The sequence below is a fragment of the Parasteatoda tepidariorum genome, chromosome 5 (genome assembly GCF_043381705.1).
Source record: "Parasteatoda tepidariorum isolate YZ-2023 chromosome 5, CAS_Ptep_4.0, whole genome shotgun sequence".
Lineage (NCBI taxonomy): Eukaryota > Metazoa > Arthropoda > Arachnida > Araneae > Theridiidae > Parasteatoda > Parasteatoda tepidariorum.
Window position 1 is genome coordinate 47,754,129 of NC_092208.1, and position 24,189 is coordinate 47,778,317.

At 29.9% G+C, this 24,189-nt stretch overlaps 1 protein-coding gene across 5 annotated transcripts in view; it reads right to left on the reverse strand.

Annotated features, from left to right (window-relative positions):
- LOC107438886 (eye pigment precursor family transporter white) overlaps positions 1–24,189 on the reverse strand; it is a 52,760-nt gene that overhangs the window by 20,751 nt on the left and 7,820 nt on the right. Inside the window, exons 1-6 of one of the 5 annotated variants that reach the window (XM_016051297.3) lie at positions 23,261–23,346; positions 22,991–23,090; positions 11,546–11,699; positions 4,390–4,625; positions 2,754–2,825; positions 364–462 (exon numbers count right to left, since the gene is read on the reverse strand). In XM_016051297.3, the coding sequence (XP_015906783.1) occupies positions 364–462; positions 2,754–2,825; positions 4,390–4,625; positions 11,546–11,699; positions 22,991–23,080 (651 nt within the window). In that variant the 5' untranslated portion in view covers positions 23,081–23,090; positions 23,261–23,346. Of the gene's footprint in view, positions 1–363; positions 463–2,753; positions 2,826–4,389; positions 4,626–11,545; positions 11,700–12,834; positions 12,912–15,357; positions 15,514–22,990; positions 23,183–23,260; positions 23,347–24,189 lie in introns of those variants that run through there. The other 4 variants (XM_016051295.3, XM_016051296.3, XM_016051298.3 and 1 more) reach the window with 4 other exon arrangements.

Below are 24,189 nucleotides of genomic sequence, written 5' to 3' on the forward strand. Positions count from 1 at the left end.
CCTTGTCTTCTGAGTTGGGTTCAAAATTAAAAGACTGCAAAGTTGAACATTAAACTCTGCTGTTAAACGTCAATTACGAAATATAAAATAAAATGAGTAAATACGATTTCATGGATATGTATAATTTTTTTTTTAAAGTTTTGTAGAAAGAAATTGTATGCATATTTATATTCATGAACAATGAAAATTGATCATCGGGTGTATTTAAATCTTTGAATGAGCAACTGTAAATTAATGCTAATGAAAAAATAATTCAAAAAATTGAGAAATTATGAAACGTAATACTTAAAATTAAATAATAATGTAAACATGCAGATGTTTATGTTTATAATCAATTCATTTATAAAATATATACGTCAGTACCTCGGATGCAAATGCAAGTCTTTTTGCTTCACCACCAGAAATACCTTTCAGTCTTCCAGCAATGCCGATCAGAGTGTTAGTACATTTCTTTAAACCCAACTGAAAAAAAAAATAATTAACGTTTTATCGTAATTTTCTTAGAACAAACTGGAAAAAATAATAATAATTTACTTTTGTATTTGGTTTTGCTTCTAGAAATAAAGATTATTCTTCAAGAAGCAGCGTTTTAACATGTTAATCATTCCAATAATGTTCATATTTTGTGTAGAGTAGATTAAACACTGTAGAGTTTGATGTAGAAGGAGCTTGAATCGGCTATACTGTGCCAAACTTAAATGATTTTACGCACTTTGCATAGGAAAATCAAACAGTGATATTATCTAAGTCCGATGTGAGGCGTAAGAAGATCACTCAAATACTTTGTCTTAATCCTTGAAAAAAATAAAATAACAAATTTCTCGACTAAGACAACATGGTTGTTGTTAGCCTGCCTGTTTAAACGCAGTTTTAAAATCATTCTAGTAGATGGCAGACTAAGAAAAGAAATTAATTAATATTAATTTTAAAAAAAAAAAAAACTCTTCTTAGATTCAGATACTGCCATCAGAAGATTGGCAAACTAATTATTTGTTTCATTGTTGTTTATTTTAAAATTTACTTTCCCAAACTAATTTTTTAATTAAGTAAATTTTATACTATTCTATGTTATTTGCCCTTGACCTGCCATAAATAAATGTATCTCTCCTGATTATCTGAAAAATTTTAAAATATAAGTAAAGCACGAAATCCGAGGTTTCAGACTACTGACTGAGCACTATTTTCTACAGGCACATTTATACCATATTGAACTAACTGACTTTCCCAACTGCCTTTTGAGTAAGGAAAATGTTGGCATGAATTATGAGCACCTCTGGAACTCTTCTGCCTTCCGAAAGACCCACACTTCTTCCAATTTTATGACGATCTTCACTTCTTGTGATGCCTTTTTTTTTTCTTTTTTTTTTTTTTTTTGTATTGGACGTCAAGACTTATTAAGGCTTAATAAAGCAAGTATAAAAAGGTTATTAAAAATAGCTCTATTTTGGAGGGAATTGGTAAATTAGGTTTCTTATGCCTGATTTTACTGAGATTTCTCAAAACTTTCTCTGTATAAATTGTTGAACTAGAGCAACTTTTTCTTAAATAACAAAACATAATGCAAATTTTATCAGAAATAATATTTTTTTTGTAGACAACTCTGCCAAAAATTCAAATTTAATTATTGTTATTATTATTTTTTCGTTTAATCGCTATCTATATTATACTCTACAAAGAACGGAAAATATTTATTTTTTGTAATATTTACGTAAAATTACCCTGACCTCACCTTTGGAGTATAAAAATCCCTTGTTATTGTTGACTTTTTCTAATGGACTTTAAAAATAAGTTCAAACAAGAAAACAGCTTGATTTTTAAAAATTTTCTAATGATTTTTTCTAATGAACTCTAAAAATAAGTTCAAACAAGAAAACAGCTTGATTTTTAAAAATTTTGAATGATAATTTTAAAAAATTATATTTTTCATATGTTACTTTTTATATTCTTAAAATATGAATAAAAAAAATTCCTTTATAACGCTAAATGTTATTATAAAGCTCCTTGATGAGCGATAAACACATTACTGTTTCTCCTTAAGGTGAGCCAGTGTCAGTTTTAAGATCGTAAAGTTCAAAATTCAATAATATGAATAATCTTACCTCATTCATTTAAAGTTTATAGAATTGACCCATATTACAGAATGTCATTGTATTTATTCTCATACGTGTCATAATAGTACGGGCCATAATGTCAGCTTAATCGCATGTATTCGATTGCATAAGCACGAAAAATGTATTTAATAAATTGAAGTGTGTTTAGTATTTCAGGACAGGACTGGAACACCAAGTCGGTCACGTGTGTAGCTGAAGTATCGTCTGTCAATTGTATTGTGTTCTAATTCATAAGTTTAAAATTAAAATGCTGCTGAAATAATGTTCAATGCTATTTACATTTTTTTTCTTCTTAAAACCATTTCTTTTTTATTCCTAAATATTATTTGTAATAAAAATATAGACGCACTCAAACGTTATGGGAGATAAATAATTTCAGACTACATTTTAAATGGTAAAACTCTGAATCCAATTTTTGGAAAAATGAAATGAAAAATAGTTTAATTAGTCAAAATTGTTAAATCTTCTTTCTCTTCTAATTTTTTCTGTTAAATAAACTATTGTGATCCCAATTACATATTTTAGACTTGACTTAATATTCCAACCGGAAAGTTTAAAACATCAGTTTTAAAAAGCATTCGTTATGATACAAGCACAAGGTATTTATATTATATGAGACACATAAAATAGTCAAGAACTCACCTCCACAATAACTTCGTCAACTCTCTGCATTCTTGCTGCGTAGGATTTTTGTTTATCCATTCGTAAAAGCGCCTTCCAAAGACAAAGAAATATAATTCATTTGAATTCAAATTTAGATTTTTAAAAAAAATAATAAATTAAATAAATTAATATTTAAAGATAAACATAGTAAATAGTACGTATCGACTGGTACACTTGATGAAGAATTCTATTTTTATGAATAGTTTTAACCCTAGATAACTAAACTTATTCAGTGTCAATCTGTTAAAATTATTAATTATTAAAATTATTAATCATTTGGTATGTAGATTACGAATTAAAAACAAGTATACTTTTATATTTTATTACTTATTTTAAACAAATTAGCGTAAACTTAAAAACATTATTCTATTTTATTTAAAAAATATAAATCTGGTAAAAATTATCGTTTGCAATCTCGGCAGATGTTGAAAGTCAGTTCTCCACAAATAGCCTTGTTGCAGTAGTTGCATGCGTATTTTATCATTCTGCTTTTCTTAGTTAAACACACATACAAACTCGCCGCACTGTGAACTTTCAATATTTAAAATATATTTATTGTTTATTTTTATGGAACTAAACATTCGACTGTGGGACAACAATTGCAGCAAATCTTGAAAAGTAAAAAGTGTAAAGCCGTGTTTATTACCTCATTTTACTACTAAAAGAGGTATTGACGGTAAGAGTTTGTGAATGTGGTAGTGAGAGTGTATCTGGAATTCGCAAAACTGATAGTGGTCGGTAGTCTATTAAACGAATGTTTAGTTATCTAGCGTTAAAATCACCGTTAATTTCGAACTTTTCTCTCTATATTTAATTGCACACTATATGAACAAATTTAATTTCTTTTAAATGCTCTAAATATTTTAACACTGAAGGTACTATGGGCTAGAAACTGAAACAATTTATTAACGTATGACAAGTAAAGTAGGTGGGGCTCTTTTCTATGAGAAGAGAATTTTTCAGTTTTAATGCTGTACTTAAAAACAGCTATCTATTTATGACTGTATTATTTCGTATAAATTTGGTATTTAGGTATTACACCGTATTGTCCCACACATGAAGCATGGAACTAATTTATATATTTATTTTAAAAAATAGCAAATACGATAAATATGCAAATACGATAAGAACTTAAACTATTACAATATATAAAAGTAATTTTATTCATATTCATTGAAAAAATTATTGTATAAAATTATAATTTCCAACTGCCTCTTGGCTAAGGAAATACTTTTTAATAAATATTTAACAAATTCTTTATCGAAATGTAAGTTTAAAAATAAAAACTTCAAAAATTAAGGAAGTGATGGCAAAATTTAGTTGCTTTGAGAAATATCAAAATTGAAAAATTATTCTCTTAGCAATCTACCGACTTCACATGAATCTTAATCTTTTTGGCACCTTGCAAAGTGACGTCTGCCATTTGCAAAGAGCCGAATTTTCAAAACGTTTACGTCATAGACATAAAGCAAAATCCAAATTATTATAAATATTAAATAGGGTAAACATTTTGAAAGTTGCATAGGAATCAAAACGAGAAACTATCCATTACACTTAATCGCATTTTGTAACTCGTCATTGTTTTTCAATTTGGACTTCATGTAATGTCACTCACCTGAAAGACAAGATGTTCTCTAACTGTAAGAGTTCCAATGAAAAGGTCATCTTGTCTAACGTAGGCGGATAGACGGACAATGGATTCCCCAACATTCTGTCCATTAACCAGAATTTCACCGTTCACTTTCAGACGTCGGAGGTTTCTGTTGGTCAAGACATTCAGCAATGTAGTTTTCCCTGCACCACTGGATCCCATAATGGCCAGCAGCTGACCAGGTTTAGCCTCCCCACACACTGAAAAAAAAATAATAAAATCAGTTTCCACGACCTGAAGGAGCTTCTGGTGTTTCAATGATCGACCTCAGGTGATCAGGAAGGTCAACAAGCTGATGTGAGTTCTTCATCTCCACCCTCAATCATTTTGCTTTATTTATATTTTTTCATTTTGAAAGTGGCACGAAAACATCTGGAATCATTAGCTCGTGATTGCTTTGTAAAAGGGGCGGCAGCGTGTTTAACTTTTGATCTTCAGTTTATTATTGTCTGGTACGTAAAGAAATTAACGACTGTGGTAAACAAATTCGATGAAAAAAACTATTTTTATAGGTTTTGTAATTATGCCCAATGATATGAAATGATATCTTCGTTTGTTTATACATATTCAGCATGTTCTCCAACTACAATGGACTTTCCAAAGTTTCAAAAAATATGTTACATCTTTAGCTTAAACTCCAACTATTAGTTTCAAAAAAATATTTTACAGGCGCAGCATGACCTCCAGCTATTGGTTTCAAAAATATTTCTTTCGTAGGTAGCATAACTGGTTTTAAATTTTTAATAAATTAGAATTAAAAGAATTTTGCCCATCAATATATATAAATAATTTAAATATCAAAAAAATCTAATCGACAAATACTGGAGCTAAGTTCTGATAAAAGTTTCATAAAAAATCTTTTTGTTTTAAAAATGTTTTAGTTCATCACTACTGGAGAAAATAATTCACATGAACTTTAAATGTTGGAAGGTATGGTGTAGCGAACTCTTAAACTACTTTTTTTTATATAAATAATATAGAAATAGAAAAAATAACAACAACTGTATTTTTGTTTGCAACTATTTTTTAAAATAATGTTTTTATTTTTTAATTCTCCACTCGGGGTTCTTTGTATAATTTAAATATACCAAAATATATTTTTTCTTGTAATTACATTGTCAGAAAAAATATGTGTAAAAGGGACCCCAGTGTCCCATCTGCGTCAATCCAACAAACTACTTTTTTTTGTGAGGGGATGTTTTTTTTTAGAACAAATATTATTCCGTTAATCTAAGATATTGTGTTTAGCAACTAGTATACTGTTCTTTATAATTAAAAAAATACCAAAATATATTTTTACTTGTAAAATATATTCCACATGTGTTCTTTTTCTTTTAATTTTTTAATATAAATAATATCTTTGCGGCCTATTTTGTTGGATTGATCGTAAAGATACGGTTCCCAATAGAACACCGAAGTCAAGCTCACTGGCTGAGGTCAGTAAGCGGGTGGGTGTCCACTTTGATCAGCCTGCGTAGGGACCGAGGGTGCGCTGTATCGTTAAACTGTTCTACCGTAAAATGTTCGACTTCACGCGCATACCACAGCGGAGAAGCCATCCCCTCTGCAGAGGATCTAAATTGTGATGGCATGTCTTCGGATCATCCTTAGGGATGTTTCCCAGACCATCGCCTGCAGCCCATTGTGCAGCTCTAGTGCGACGTAAATAAAATAAAAAATGCCTACCTACCTATTATGAATCGATTTTAGAATTTTAATACCAATTATTCAGAAATCGATTTATTAAGGAATAAGAGTTTGTATAGTTTTACATTATGAATTCAGTCTTTTTTTTTTTTTTCTAAAATAAAAAAAGCACATTTTTTAACATTTCCTTTTAGATTCAAAATTTAAACTATTTTGAGAAAAAAAAAGAAACAACTTTAAAGCAATTGAATACATACAACATCAGCTAATTTTTATTATTAGATTAATCTCAGCAATTCCTATTTTTTTTTTTTTTTTTTTTGAAATTTATCAGAAACGAGATAAGATTCAAATATTTATACTTTTAACAGAAAAAAAGAACATTATTTTTAAAAAAACGGTTTTATGTATTTCGGCTTCCTAGATTCTATTCCATTTTCTTTCTAACTTTAAACACTTTCTTTTTGAATATTCTAAGATATATTTAAAAATAAGGCATTTTTGTTCAACTAATTATTTATGCCATTTAACCCTTTGACGCAGAATTTCTATAAAACACATTTTTCATACTTTTTTCGTTATTTTGCATTAATTTTGATCAAAATAAGTGAAAAATATTATATTTAGCATTTAAATTATTTATGATTATAAAATACACCATGAAACACCGGTATCTTCGCCGCGTTAAAGGTAAAAATCTTTAATCTCGGATCACTTTCAAGCAGTACTTTTTCTAATTTACACTTATTTGCAATTATTTAGGACTAATAGAAACAGTTATTCATAATTGAAATTTCTTTAATTTACAAAAGAAATTATTGATACAATTTTGAGTATGAATGGAGCAAAAAAATTTTAAACTACTTTTTCTGGATTTTATATTTTAGTAGAAATATAATTTCGATAATTTAACAGATTTTTTTTAATAACACTTAGACTCTTTTTCATAATTAAAAAATACCAAAATATATTTTTGCTCGTAATTTTAAGTAAAATATATAAAATAAAATACATAAAATAAAAAAATAATAAATAGTGTCCCAACTGCGTCAATTTTTTCCCCTTTCTACACCTAAATTATTACTCTCATCTAAACTATTGAAACAAATAATTTAATTTAGAAATTTCTTTTGTATTTAATTCTTAAAATGAGCACGCTAACATTTTTTTCGTATTCCTTTACTTTATTTCCAAATTAATAATATTACTAAAGTATTATTAGTGATTTATGAATCGCAGGTCCAGTAAAATAGAAAGGAAAAATTTCCCTTTTTTGGGGAGTTCCTCTTAAATAATATATTAAAAATGTATAAATAGATTATTTTTTAATAATTCTATGGTTTTTATAACTATGATTAGCTTTCTTGTGCAGTTTCCCTAGAAGTAGAAAAGCAGTTGAATTTAAGAACCATACGTAGATTATAAATATCAAGATGCTTCTAATCGAAACACATTTTTCATATTTTCATAACTAAAAATATTTTTCAAAAAAAAAAATATGTGGACAATTTCTTCACCCTCACGATAGCTCTAAAAATTTAATCGATACAACAATAGTCTGTTTCCTCCCCCCTTTTCCCAGTAATAACTTTAAAAAATATTTCTGCTTTTTCAAGAGTAAATAATAAAGCGATGTCATTTATTTTCTGACATTAAGTGGCTAAGTTAAAAACACTTTATCAATAATTATATGTTCTTAATACATTTGAAAAATTAAAATAAATAAAATATTCCAAAATGGTTAGGCCTAATTCATCGTGTTACGTGCCAATCTCTTGGTTATGGAACAATCACGAACGACACGAAACACGTGATGATTAGCACCTGTTCCATAAGGCAGGTGCATCACGATTAACTACAGTCCGTTTTAATAAAACACTTCATTTACCCGTCTGTGCATGTCAGTATCGTTCCGCCATGATATTTTACGCTGCACGTTTCGAAGGGTTGTTTTCCTTGCATGGCTCACGGTTATGTAATTTAATGGATTTCATTTCAAATCATCCCACATCTCTGTTTAGAAAAAAAAGAATTAAAACGTTGTTTGAAAATATAACTTGAGTTAGCGTATATTGTGTAATTACTTTATTTGACCGCGAGCAAATTAATTTGAGGTCACTGTGCTTATAAACTTAAGGTTTTAGTGTGTACATTGGGAAGAAAAAAAACAGCCAACGTTGAAATTGTGCTGTAATTTTAAGTCTCAGATATCAATAAAAAATATGACTTATTCTCAGATTTGGGTAAATTTGTAAAATTTGAAAACTTTAAAAAAAATCATTCTAACAAAATAAATATTAAAGAACTACGTCACTTTAACTAACGCTAATTTAAATGTACTGTGCGCAAAATAAAGAACGATTCACCTTAATAACTTTTGATCTAATTCGTTCGCCGGCCGAAGATTCCCCGTGTAGTAAAGTGACTGGTGTACGTTAAATCTGTCGAGTCACAAAAGTCCTCCATGTTCCCATAACAAATCAATACCTCTGGGGGTACTGGATTGGAGATCGATCGTTCTCTGATTCAGGTCAAAATTACGATCTGTGAATGGATGTATGAATGGGTTCGCCCAATAAACGGGTGTGACGTATGGTGTGGCAGAAGTCGAATTCTTGGCCATAGATGGCGCCACTGAAAAACAAGAACAATCGCACCCCTTCTGCTTAGACAGGCATACGTCGTCAACAACAACAACATCTAATTCGTTCAACAAGATCATAATGATTCGAAGGTACCTAAAATATGTTATTGCAGACGATATTTCAAATTATGAAATAAGATTATTTAAAAAAAAAAAAGTTAAAAAAACGTAATTTGTCTGAATAAAGATACTTTGGTTTGTTAACTTTATATAAAAGTACCGGGGGAGGTAGACGTAATCTGGAAAATAAGATCACTACAAAATAGCAGTAGAGATGTCGAAAGCTTGGACTCCCCCTTAGTGTTAATTTCTTCTATTGTTTCTTGGTGTTTTTCACCAAACCTCTTTAACTATTTAAGCTATTTAAAAACTTTCTGACTAGAACAATAAAAAGCATTTAATCAAACACAATTTTATGTACAAAAAATATTTTTAAATAATTCTTTTCTATTTATTTTAATCGCAGTCGAAGAATTTTTCAATAGTAAGGTGTACTATTTTTTGCTTCATTTTAAACTATGTAATTATCACTGGCAAAAAATGAAATTTGAATAGTTCTTCATAAATGAAAAAATAAAAATCTGGCTTCTCTGAAATTTTTTAAGTAAGAAACTTTTCGGTAGATATTGTTTAAGATTTCTATTTTGTCCTCTCAAATATCGTAGTTTAAAATAAGTTACAAGTTTGTAAATCTTACAATCAAACAGTTTTAAACTATTATTAAATTAAGTAATAAAAATTTATAGATTGCATGCAACTATCTTATGAACAAGGATTCATATAATTGTGAGCAAGAATATTTTAATTCATCTAAGTTGTTCCAAAGATATAGTGAAATACGCAAAAAGTAAAATTACATCAAGGGAAGAAAAGTTTGGACAGCTTTCTCGATTTAACTAATGTAATAATAATTTCTATATTGCATCTAGCCCCCTCCACAATTTTGGGAGTCAATAATCTAAATCGTCGTAAAAAGTTATGTTTATTTGAAGAACATATGTTTTAGTGTTTGCTTTTGTCTAAATATCGAAAAAACTTTATCGTCTGATTTTTACCACTTTTTCAGCTTATTTTACTAGATAATTCTCCTGAACTTATAACGTGAAGCAACGATTATTTAAATACACATTTATCTAAAATAACGATCAAAATTTTAAGTTCAAAAAACTACTGTCAATATTTTTAAAAATAAATAACCTTAAACGTACTATGAGAGAAAACTGCAATTTATTATCAAAAAAACCTACAGCCTACAATTGTTTTATGTGGATGCTTAGGTTCCGTGTGAGTAACAAGAATTCTTCGCTTAACCCTCTGACGCTGAAGAGACACTAGGCCCCTCTTTTTTTCTGACACTCTACAAGCAAAAGTATATTTCGTGTATTTTTTAGTAATAAAAAACATTCTAATAGTTACAAAAATCTGTTAGATTATCGAAATTATATTTGTATTAAAAATAAAATCCAAAAAGAAAAAAAATAGCTTGAAAAAAAAATTTCACGTTCATATTCGAAAACAAATTTGATTTTGTAAATTAAAGAAACTTCAATGATGAACAACTGTTTTACTTCAATCAAAATAACTTCAAATAAGTGCAAGTTTGAAAAATTGTCGTTTGGAATATTTTATCTGTAACACAAAAGCAGACGTTGGTGTTTCATGCTGTATATTATAACCATAAATTATTAAAATGCTAAATAAGAATATTTTCCCCTTATTTTGACCTAAATTAATACAAAATAATGAAGAAGTATGAAAAATATGCTTAAAAAAATTCTATGTCAAAGGGTTAAGAAATACTTTTTATGCGAAAAAGAAAAATCCTAAGTTTATATTTGTAAAGTATGTACGGCCAGGTTGTAGAAAATTTTATTATCTTTTAATTAATTGATTGTAAATTTTAGATACCCTTAAAGGTTAACTTTCTCTTTTGTTATATTAGAATATTTAAGAACATATTACTTCATATTTTGCGAAGCAGTTTTATGAAAAATGTTTAAATACCTTCTTTGCTTATTTTTAGGAACAATTTAAAATTTTGAAGTATGATAAAGGCATAATTCGGTGAGAAATAAATCAATACAGGAACTTTATTAATAGATAATTACAGTCAATTAATTTTGTTAAAAAAATCATCCATTTAGAATTTTAACTAACGATTAGTTTATTACTTAAATTGTTAGCTAACAAATTAATAACGTGACAGGAAAGTTTATTATTAAACATATTAGGAAGGTAATCTAATTGCCCGTTAGTTTCAAATTTTCCTGTAAAAACAAATTGCAATATAACTTTTGAGTTTTACAATACATATATATTGTATATATACCCTTTATATTATTATTATTATATATATACCCTTTTCATAATCTTATTAATGATAGAAATCTTTTTATTGACGCTTAATATATATATATGTAATTAATTGCACCGACCACAGTGCTGGCGTAAAATATCCTCAGTGGTAGACGATCATGGATTAGAGTTCCCTTGGCTTATCTTAGGACGGTTTTCGTCGTTTTCCTCGGCATGTAACTCAAGCGTTGTTTACTTCCATCAAAAAGTCCTCCACGAAGATAAAATTTCTCCCAATACTTAATCCAGGAGTTCCGTTGTCCTCTGGATTGGGTTCAAAATTACAAGGCAAAGAAGTTTAACATTGGTAGTCCTCAACTCAAAATTGGGTCGGTTGTTCAACGTCGGTTATAAAAAATAAAAATAAAAATTATTAATTGTTTGAACATAGTTCCCGTTTTGAATATTTTTTGCGGTAATTTTGTAATTTTTAGGCTTAAAATGGATTTTAAATTTAGACAATTATTCACTTACCATCGAACAGAAGTTGTTTACTTTCATTAGCATCGCTTTGCCTTCGAAACTTTAGAAGACTTTGTTTGGGTTTAACAAAAACGCTGACGTTGTGCCAAGTAAGAAAAATTTTATTGGATGGATCAAATGAAGCAGATCTTTTGATATCAATGCCCTGAAATAATACAAAACAGAACAATAAATTCGTTTAAAAAAATTGTTAATATTTATATATATAAAACAATACTAATAATACAGGCGTATTACTATACTAATAGTACAGGATTCAACTGGAAAAAAGTTTTAGGAAACTATGTAAAGAAATTGCTTTGATTAATACTTACCCTTGTTGCAATGCATAAGCAAATTCTGAACTAAAGATTTATATCAGTTATTACTACCTGTTACAACCTATTCTTAAAAGGTTTATCTTTTTACTCAGTGGTGACTATAATGTACTTTGTCAGTGATACTTCGTATTTCAATGCTATAGAATTTATTGCTAAGATCGAGAACTCAACTAGAAAATTAATTTAAAAGATACCTACTGCCTAGAAACATTGTTATACACAAAAAAGTCTTAAAATGTAGAAACGCAATACAAAATACCACCCACGAGTAGATACTTCGGAATCAATGCGTTTTACAAAATTCTTATTTCTTTAGAGTTTTCTTTCCCAAATTATTGAGATGGATTTTTCATTCTTTTAAGGTCCAGAAAATAAATTAAAAGTTAATTTTTAAATATTAACTTCCTAATTTATTGCTTTTCTATTCATTTCTTTAGTCAATTGCATTTTATCATAACTAAATTAATTCTACTATCTACTATATCTATTTTCTCTCTTTTTTTTTCATTAATAAAAAATTCGTGAAGCCTTAAACATAAAAAAAAAGTTCGTCAAGCCTTAAACATAAAAAAGATTAACCATCTTTATTTGCAATACAATAAAAAGTCTTCTTGTCTGTTTAAACTTTAAAAAAATAATTTTTCGAAAAAGATTTGTTTAATAGAAAATGAAGAAAGAAAATCACAAGACATAAAAAAAGTAGTCTGCAGAAAAGCATTGTTGCCAATTTTAGTTTTAAATAAATCCCCGCAAACCATAAAAAAAAGAATTTAGTAGAATCATTTGATGTTTTGTTTACAGACAATATGAGAAACTGAAACGAGAATTAATATCACTCCAATCAATATAACAATGTTCAAGAATACTAATTAAACGCACTTAATGCTATTACATAAAGTATGTTCGCCATTTTAAACTACAATTGTTCAAATATTTTAGCAATCATTTTAAAAAACTTACGTAAATATTCATCACATAGAGAATTAGTCAACTTGATGCTTTTGGAATGAAGTCAATTTTTTCCCCTCTCCTCGAAACTGTTCCAAATATAAACTTCGAAAGCATAAATGAATTGGATATAGTATTAATAGATTGATGCTTAAGGAATGAAATGTTTTCAGGAGTATAACCCGCTCAAAACGCCTTTTCTATTTTAAAGATATATATTTACATTATTTACAAACAGTTTGGAGGCGTGAGTATTAAAAGTATGAATGAGTATGAGTATGAAAAAGTATGAGTATGAAAAAGTATGAATGAAAAATTATAATATTAGAGAGAAAAATTTGCGGTGAGGAGCTTTTAAGGTATGTTTAAGACTGAATATAAGTATTTTTATAAGTTTTAATGCGAAAATTGACTACAGCTGTTGAACATTAAATCTTTTAAATTTTTTTCATTAAAAATTAGCTGTTAAGAATTTTTCGATTATGGCGATCTTGATAAATAACTGGACAATTCTCGTCGTAATTTAGGTCATCCGCATAATTTCGGCATTAAATCAGTGATAAGGTAACTTTCTTATTTTTAGCTTCTTATTAGCCTTAAATCTAAAAGACAACTGTGTGTACTCGTGTAAAAAGAATCAGGAAACATTCATATTTGAAAGCGATATTTGTTTTAAAATATATATAATCCAAAAAAAGTTTCTTTTTTTAAATTTATATTTTGAAAATTTATCAAAAATTGATTTTGTAAATTAAAGAAATTTCAGAGTTGTATAACTGTTTTTCTTAGATCGAAATATCTGCAAATTTAAAAAATTTTTGTTTGGAAGAGAGCCGTACTTGGGAGATTTTACCTTTAACGCAGAAGTCACCGGTGTTCCATGCTGTGTTTCATAATAATTATTAAATTGCTAAATATAATATTTCGCACTTATTTTGACATAAATTAATTCAAAATAATGAAAAAAGTGTGAAAAATATGTTTAATAAAAATTCTGCGTCAAAGGGTTAATATGGAATACATAAACTCTTAACACTAATTCGAACTCCTCGAGTATTAGCGTTCGATGGCCAAGGGAATCTAGATTTTCTAGTTTGTTGACTATTCTGCGCGCGCTTTGCTGCTGCTCGCACTTTGGCCTTCCGTTGAAAAAATACTCAAATATTGTTACCTTCTTCATTAACTGCAATTTTTGGAATTGATTTAGCAACATAAATGAATCTTATCGTAATTAAATAAGACTAAATCACAATTTTTTTCAAAAATGTCACTTACCCGCCGCATCGACTCGGCTTTTCAATTGTATTTCTAAAATGTGTTTTGATAAAAGCAATAAAATATGAAGGTAAGGAATGACAGCAAACAGTCAGTTCAGCTGGATAATTTATAACAGGGCTGAAATTTTTTATCCGTATTACCGCATTGCTTTGTTCACACAAAATAAACGTAAAATCAAAAGTAAGTTTTATGCTCTGCTTTGATGCTTTGAATGTATTTGAACTACCTAACACATAATTTTTGCCGCGTAACCTTTACTTTGTTTTATGTTTTTTGTTTTATGTTTTTTTTTCACGCACTCTCAGCACATCCCAGTTAGACTTGTTTTTCCTTCAAAGTTTTAAGTAGCGAAACTTTCTATTGGTAAGAGATTTTCACAATGATTTAGAAGAGTTTTATAATCATATGTAAAATTACAGAAATGAATTATGTAAGCTTTTGAATTCATAAATTGTATTCAATTTGTGATTTAAACATTTGTCATTAAAAAGAAAAATTAGTTCACGGCATCAAACACTATTCTAGATACCTAATAACAATTGAGTTAATGGCATCTAACACTGTACTAGAATCCTAATATCATTTGAATTCCTAGTATCAAACACGATAATACTAGGTTCCTAGTAACAATTGAGTTCCTATCATCTAGGTACCTATTAACAATTCAGTTCCTAGCATCAAACAATACTAGAATTCTAATATCATTTGAGTTCCTAGTATCAAACACTATAATACTAGGTTCCTAGTAACAATTGAGTTCCTAGCATCAAACACTATAATAGGTTTCTAATATCAATTGAGTTCCTAATATCAAAACCTATAATACTAGAATCCTAACAACGATTGAGTTCCTAGCGTCAAATACTACATTAGGATCCTAATATCAATTGATGTTCTAGCATCTAAGTACCATTTTAGGTACTATTCTAGGTACCTAATAACAATTGAGTTCTTAGCGTCAAACATTATACTAGAATCCTAATATCATTTGAGTTCCTAGTATCAAAAACTATAATACTAAGTTCCTAATATCAACTGAGTTCCTAGCATCAAACATTAAAAATGATTTTGCACATCATTTTTTAAAAATGATAATAACATTTTTATGTCTAAAATTTTCCAATCAATGAGGTTTTTCCAATCATTATTCATACAAAAGAGTATAGTTTTTTAAACGTGCAAATTCTTGATGCTATATATAGCATTTTCAAATATATATATTTGATTGTTCCTCAAAAATTTTTAATTAAAACATACCGTATGATAAATCTCTTGATTTTCTCCGTAAGAATTGATGGAAGTTATCCCATTTGCTACCGCCATATTGTAAGAAATATTCAATTGTGATTAAACTGAAGTAAAATACGTTTTATCAATCTTCTCTTCGTCTTCAGAGTTATCTCGACTAACGCACCTTACAAATGACGAAAGATAACACAATCAAGGCAAAAGATAAATAAAAAAAGGGTTTTACGTTGTTGATAAATATTAGGTATTGTCGAACTTAAGCAAACTAAGTGTCATTTTAATAATGGGATTTACTCTTTGGTCCTCGATTAAACAATTTAAAAGAACTTATCCCCAAACAAATTCAATGCTGCACATGGGCAAAACCACGATAATTTTAGTTCCGACAGTCACCGCAATTTAAAAAAAAACGCTTAAACTTGTCACTAGTTTTACGAGTTAAAATTTTTTTATGGTTTTGTTTGACTGATAGCGTCGCACTAGTGTTACACTAATGAGCTATTGCTACTATTCTAGGATTCATTCATAATGATGCTCCAAAGGCAATACTAGCTCTTCAAGGCTAATGCAATACCATAATTATTACCGAAGGAAAGTAATATATTTATAGCAATTACTCAACTCAGGCTCTGAAACCACAGAGGACATTACATTACTCCCTATTTTTACGAGACCTGACATCATTAGCGTGACGTCATGAGAGAAACGTAGACCTGAATTCTCACCTGCAATTCTTTTATCCTGCTTTTAAGAGAACATTGTCGGGTGAAGACAACTCCATTTCATTCCGGAATTCAGGCTCATGGTGATTGGCTTTTTGCGTCACGTGGCTATTTTCAACCATCCACAGAGGAACGATTTTTCACTTGCAATTCTTCTATAGCTAGCCTGCTTTCAGGAAATAAATGTCGTGCGAAGACAATTCTATGTTAGGACGAAATTCTGACGCGTGATGATTGGTCCTTTGCGTTACTTGACTATTTTCTGCCATCCACAGAAGGACGAAATTCAATTTTCGCTGTCAATAACGAGGAAATGAAGTAATTTTCAAGGAAAAACATTTTTACTTTCACCTTTTCTTCTTCTTCTTTTGTAATAAAATGCATAAGTAATATATTTGTAAACTTAATTTTGCTATCAAATAAATAATAGAGTTGTCCAAGCCTGAGGCTGAACACTGAGTGGAATAAATTAATTATCGTTTTCCCCGTTCCTTTCCAATGATTCATATTCACATCACAACAGAAACACATTCCGATTGTTTTATATCTCTAACTCAGTGATGATTGACCAGTGGCCAGGTAATTAATCTAAGACATCTCAATAAGCGCAATGAAATTCCAAATTTGCTAAGATGATGGATATTAGCGTGAAATTAAGATCAAGGAATATAATCTAAGGCATTATCACATTTACTCATCGGCATCAAAATAACGGTTATTATTGCCCTGTTTGCTTTTCTAATCTGAGGTGCCTGTTTTTTTAATTTATTATTTATACATATTATTGTTAGTCATTGTACAATTCCATAATATCGGAAACCATCTTCAAATATATAATTTTTTAACCGAAACATATAACTTGAGATCACGAACCAATGACATTTTCTGTATTTCTGACAACTATGCTTATTCATTTAATACAAATAAGGAATGACAGAACAATGGGAATCATGCCATCTAAGGTGATTGGGAAAACTACTATCCTATAGTCACATAGGTGTCTCAATCACGACCTTATCTACCATTCCAAATCTGCAGTTGTAAGAAATATTCAAATTAAATCAAGACATTCAAATTTTTTTAAATTTAATTTCGATCCGGATCAGTCAACATTCATATACCTTGATCTACATATTACATACTATGATTTCTACCAGCTCAATATTAACTAAAGAGTTTTGCAGCCACAATGACAAGATAATGTTGGAAAGTCGATAAACGTTAAATTGAAATTCAAATCCTTTTTTTATATATCTTTGTTTAGATAGAAAGGACACAGTATCACGAAAGAATTAGAACAACACAAGGAAAATATCAAATTATCATCTTACAAAAAAGAGATGAAAAAAAAACTCCTTCATGAAAATAGCAATCTTACATTAAAGAGATGACTAACAAAGGAAACTAGGGAAATGTGACTCGCCAATTTTGAAATAAACTAGTGGGATGTATGCCTTATGAGGAATAATTTTAGGGGGCAACAGTCATTTCGGCCCATAGATGGTCCTGTGAGAGATAAAAAATAATTCAATATTTAGAAAAATTGGTCTTTTATCACTTCAATGCAGACTATTAGTTATTGTAATTGTCTCATACTCCAATTAATTATTAATTAATTGGTTAATTAATTGATTTGCTTATTAACAAATTAAATCAAAGTAGCAAATCAATTGTACGATCATTAATTAATTTTTAATTAATTAATTATTAATTAATTGATTTGTAATTACATACTCCAATTAATTTGGAAAATTTTTTGGAAGAAAAAATTTAGAAAATTTGATGTCAATTTTTTTTTTTAAAATTAACCAAACAGGTTTTTCTGAAAGACTACAGATATATAAATTTTCGAAATCCATTTTCACAATAAATATGCATTATATAGTACGTGAAAGTATCACAAAATTAATTGGAGCATAAGATAATTACAATAACTAATAGTCTGCATTGAAGTAATAAAATACCGATTTTTCTACATATGGAATTATTTTTTGTCTCTCACAGGACCTTCTATGGGCCGAAACGAATGTTGCCCCCTAAAATTATTCCTCATAAGGCATACATCCCACTAGTTTATTTCGAAATTGGCGAGTCACACTTCCCTAATTTCCGTTGTAAGTGTAAAGTTCAAAAAGTCACCAATTTATACTTAGTCTTTATTACTTACATAATTAATTAAAACAGTCGTGCAGGCGAAACAGAAGAACTATTTATAAGGTATAGAATCGAAAGACAGAGCTATTACGTTTGCAGAAAAACATCAGAAACATAGAATAAAATATTTATGAACAAATTTCGAGCCTATTATTTCAACACGCCAAAAAATATTTGGTAAAAAGACTACATCCTATGACTAAAGAAAGAAATAACATTTTAAAACTTAAACTAAAGGAGTGAGTTTTTTGTTTCACGGAACGTATAGAAAATTGTAAAAATATTTTTTTCATTTAACTAAATTAATGGTAAGAATATTTTATGTCTGTATTGTTATTATTAATAAAATAGTAAAAGCTTTTTTTTTTTTAAATAAAACTTTTGATTCCTTTGAGTTTTCTAATCCTGCCTTTTATTTTACATGCTTATATAAGTACTTATATAAGAAAAGATAAACAATATTTTTGTTAAAACAAATAATGATAGCATTTATCAGACGCCAAAAGAATTGCTGTGTTCTCACACAAGGTACCTTACATAAGAAAAATGACAATGCTAAAAATTCTTAGTCTTATAAGTAATTCGCATCAAATTTAATGCCTTAAGATAAAACAGATAAGAGATATGTTTTCATATTCATATTTTAATTTTCATCATTTTTTTTATCAGAAATAAAATGCTTCTAATCTTAACAAAAAATTTGTCATGTTTTTTTTACTTCTTTTCTTTTGTGGCTAAGATATAAGGATTGCAGCTTCGGATATCGTACCAAACACGTGTAACTAAACCAACGAAATGGAATTTTCAGAAATTTTTTTTAAAATTTCTTGAGAAGATTTAAGTTTATATATTTATGTGTTTGTTCTTAGTTTTGACTTTACTTAAGGCAGAGTAATCTGTCAAGAAGTATTTAACCAACAACGCAAGTTATAAAATCTTATTTTATGATTTTCTTTATGATCCGGCTTTGGACAGCCAACCCAATTCTGAGTTTACCACTGCCAATGTTCTCCGTAGCCTTGTAACTTTGAACCCAATCCAGAAGACAAGGGAACTCCTGGATCTAGCATTGGGACAAACTGACCTTCATTGAAGACTTTTTAATGGATCTAACCCTCATTTGCGTTAAATGAAGAGGAAAGCCACGAAAACCATTCACTGTTAGCCTGACAGTAAGAGAACTCTAACGCATGATCCGTCTATTACTAAGGATATTTTACATCAGCACTGTGGTCGAACCGAGCAAGGTGCGGAATTCGTATCAACCAGTCATCGCTGAGATTCGAAACCAGATCACCTCATTGCAAGGTGAGTGATCTATCCCCTGAGCCACCACGTCTCGCGGCATTTTAATTTTATTTCATAACCGTCGTTGAACAGCCAACCCAAGTTTTGGGTTTATGACTACTAATGTTCAACAATGTAGCCTCGTAATTTTGAATCCAATCTGGAACTCCTGGCTCAAACTTGCTAAAAAAAAGCCGCTACTGATCTCAAACCTTATATATTTCACTTCAAATGACTTTGCGATCTTAGTTCACTCTTTTTGCCTTAGTCGTGTTTAATTCATCAGCTTTTATATATCAATTTCTTTCATCGTTTGTTTTAATTAAGTTCGAAGCTTCACGTCTTGATAGCTGTCTCCAATTCTCAGAATTGTTCTCGCAGCTCTTTTTAAAATCGTTAATTTAACTAATTTCATCGATTCGATCTGTAATGGTACGGATTATTAAAAGGGTGGCAAAAAATGGCAAGTTTTGATATTCATTTGAAAGAAAAAGCAACTAATCACTCCAAACTAATTAAAAAATTTAAACTATGCGAGCCGAGTTGTTCATGTTCAGACATACTACGTAGATGCAAAGGATCATAATTCTACTATTTATAGTTTTAGCTAAACTTAAATGAATAACTAAACGAAAATAATAAAAAAAGTTGGCATAAGATAGCTTTAAAACTAATGTTCGTTAATTTAAAGTATGTTTGACGCTGAACTCCAATTTTGTTTTCACTGGTCAGCGCCTTGGAACTTCGTGTAAGGATTTGAGCTCATTTAACCTATCCTAAAATTAAAATAACATACGAATATGTAAAAATTCTAAATGTAACTATAATTGCACACACGTTTCGAAATCATAAATGAAAATTAAAATTAAAAAAGTGTTATTTCGATCCCTTTTTCGCTTACTATTTATTCTTCAATTTTTTCCCCGGCATTAAATAAATTGCAATTGTTAAACGACATCTGGAAATTAATAAAGCTAAAAACTTTATCAGAACACTAGGATAAATTATGTTTATATATCAATACATAATTCAACAGAAGTGACAAAATGGAAATGCAAATTAAAAATTTTATTTACGTTTTTAACTTAAACAAGCAAGGCACAATATATCTATATTTTAAATTGAACGAAAGAAGCAAATCTATAATATTTTTAACCTATTTGGTTACAAAGATTTTAAGCACAATATATTCGAACTATGAAGCCCTGATAGATAAACTCGTCAAAAGTTGTATTTCTGATTAACTTGGAATGTATCACTTTTTCTTAATACAAATAAGCCAGTTTATTTGAATTCATTCGAAAAGACTTTTTATTAAATACTTTTTATTTTATTTTAGAACAGTGATTGAACAGCCGACCCAATTTTTGGGTTTACGACTACTAATGTTCAACTCCGTAGCCTTGTAATTTTGAACCCCAATCCAGAAGACAAGGGAACTCCTGGATTAAGTATTGGGAGAAATTTGCCTTCGTGGAGGACTTTTTTGATGGAACTAACCCGCATTTGCGTTACGTGGAGAGGAAGACCACGAGAACCTTCCACGGTTAGCCTAACGGCAAGGGGACTCTAGCCCGTGATCCGTCTACCACTGAGGATATTTCACGTCAACACTGTGGTCGGTGCAAACCGAATGCGGAATTCGTATCGACCAGCCATGACCGGGATCGAACCAAGGTTCACCTCATTGGAAGGCGAACGTTCTGTCCCCTGAGCCCTCGCGGGTCTTATTAAGTACTTGTTATTATTTGATTTAATAGTCATTTTTTTAAATTCAAATATGCATTTTGAATATGCAATATGCAAAACATGAATGGGCAAAATATGCTTTTTTGTATTTTATTATTTTATTGACAATAAGTTCTTTTCGCTTTTTAGTTTTTGCGCCGCCACTGTTTATTAATGGAATAAAATTAAAAACGAAAAATATCGGAAGAACTTGAGCTGACTAACACTGATACTTATTAAAAATAATAATAATAATGGTAATATTTTTCCGATTTCAATTTTTTTTTTCTTTTTTTTTTTGATAAAGCATTATACTTATGGATTTTTAAAAAGTACACATAGTATCCTGTAATTACCACCCTTATTATCTTTTTTCCGAATTCTTGTGAGAAGGAAGTGAAAATTTAAATGGAGAAAATAGTAACAGAAACAGTTAGTTAGACTAGATAACTAGCTTCGGAATCAGTTCAATTGCTTTACGAAACTAAAAGCTGTTTCTAATAATCGTCTTTCTTCATTTAGTTCGGAGCAAAACTTTCAAGCTTCCGTGAAATTTCTGTTTTCACTGTGATTGATCATGATCATAATTCGTCAAGCTTTTTATTATAACTCTTATCTTTTACGTTATCTGTCTATCTGACAGCACTGTTTGACTGATTAGAAAGTATTGGAGATTTTTCAAATTAACAACAGATGTGTTGCAAAAGATGCTGTCTTCAAATAGCTGGATTATTCAATTATCCAACAACATGTACATTATAAATTGAAAATAAGATAATTTTGATGTTTACTAATGCTAACAGAGAGTCGCGGTGGCCCAGGAGATAGCGTTTGCCGCCCGATGAGGTAACCCAGGTTTAAATCCCAGCCTTGGTCGGTCGATACGAATTCCACTCTCGTCTAACACAGACCACAGCGCTGACATAAAAATATCCTTTGTAGAAAATAAATAGTAGGTTAACTGTGGAAAGCTTTCGTGGTTTTTCTCTTCATGTAACGCAAATGTGGGTTAGTTCCAACTACACTGTCCTTCATGTAGACTAGTTTGCCCTGATGTTAGATATAGGAATCTTCTTATTTTCTGGATTGGGTTCAAAATTACAAGACTACGGAGTTGAACATTGATAGGCGTAAATTGGATCAACGTTCAACTTCGGTTGTAAAATAAAATAACACTAATAGAGAACATAACATATTTATCCCATTCATGTTTTTTAACTGTAAAATTCTACATTTTTCAATAAAATATGTTACAATACTACATTTATTTAACTAGTTTAAGAATATATTTTAATATTTCATAACAGCACTTTTGAATTGAAAACAAATAATTCTTTTTATGGTACGTTTCTAAGCCAATCAACGGTTCTGATTTTAATAATATATTTTAGAACACTATTATATACCATAAAATACAATTTAAAGTTAGGCAAAATGAATCATCGAGGTGATTCGAATCATAGAACCAGTTCATCTTGGTGACTCGCATCAATTCGATGAAAGTGATTTAAATCACTTATTGACTCAAAATAGAATTTGGTACTGATTGATTAGTACCTAACTTTATGTGGATGGATCAGTATCAATAGATTCGAATCACTCAATTAATTTGATTATTCAAATCAAAAACTTGAAACTGATTCACCGTCGAATCATATTTGAATCAGTTTCAAATTGCTAATTTGAATCACCGAATCCGTACCCAACTTTAACATAACATTGAAAATGAACTTGAAGTGAAAATGCTATACCGTGCTCATTGAAGAATAGTCTCCCCCATTATTCTGTAAATGCGAGTCTTTAGTTATCGGCTGTTTTTCTTGTTTTCTCGAACTTTCCATTGTATTTTATCTAAAAATAAATAAATAAATAACCGCACTTTAGAGTTTAAGTGATTTAAGATAATTTATATGCACTCTATGAATGAAAATTGCATAGATAACAAGTACATAAATAAGCGATTAATTGACAGTAAAATAAAGGAAAAACTATCGAGCATTGAAAGGATTATGTTTGCATACATTTACCACGTGATGTTCCTTCGATTAGAAGTGGTAGATTTAATCGTAAGAAAATAGAATAGTTTCATTAATATTAATAGACCGGTCAGGAGGTTGAGCGGGCAACGTGTCTGACTGCGAAGCCAATGGTTGCGGGTTCGAATCCCACTGGGCATGGATGTTTCTCTATGTGTGTTGTTATCAGTGCATTGCTCTCGGTTGTGTAATGCGTGAATGTGGCCCACCCTATGGAAAGGGTATCCGTGGTAGTGTGGCGTGGGTAATGCTGCTCGTCTTCGTGATTTACCTGAGATCGTGTACCCTTTGGAGCCAATTCCCACACCAATTTTGTCTGATTGTTTGGATTCATCTGTTACCAGAACAATACAATTTGAGAAATTCTGATGGCGAAACTCTTCGAACAAAGCTCGAACCCGTAGCGGCAGTAAATTTTTGGTTTGTAATGGTAAATTATCAAGATAAATTGAAACATTTGAAGGAGTTTGAGTTGGAAGGAGGTATTTAATAACGTTATCTTGAGATACATTCTTGTTGGACATCCATCTGGACAGGAGTGGTATAAGTGGTATCATTTTACCTTGTGGAAAGCGAAATTGAGGGAGCTGTAGGGCATGATAAGCTGGCGAAGATGATTGGAGAGAGATGCGCCGGAAGTAGTGTACTCACTTCCGCTTTTTTGAGAAGGGGTGGAATGAGTGCCCATCGTGGCAAACCAGTTGCCACGCGAAGGACAGCATTATATAATACGTCTAAGTTTCGTAAACCGGTTTAGCAGGAGAAAGAAAAGATGTGGCTGGTTATGGTTAAGGATACTTCTGATACAAAAGTTGACAATTCGGAACAGGTGAGTCCCGCAGTAAACTGATCGTTAAGACACGGTTCCCAGCAGATCACCGAAGTCAAGCATCACTGGCTACGGTCAGTGTGCG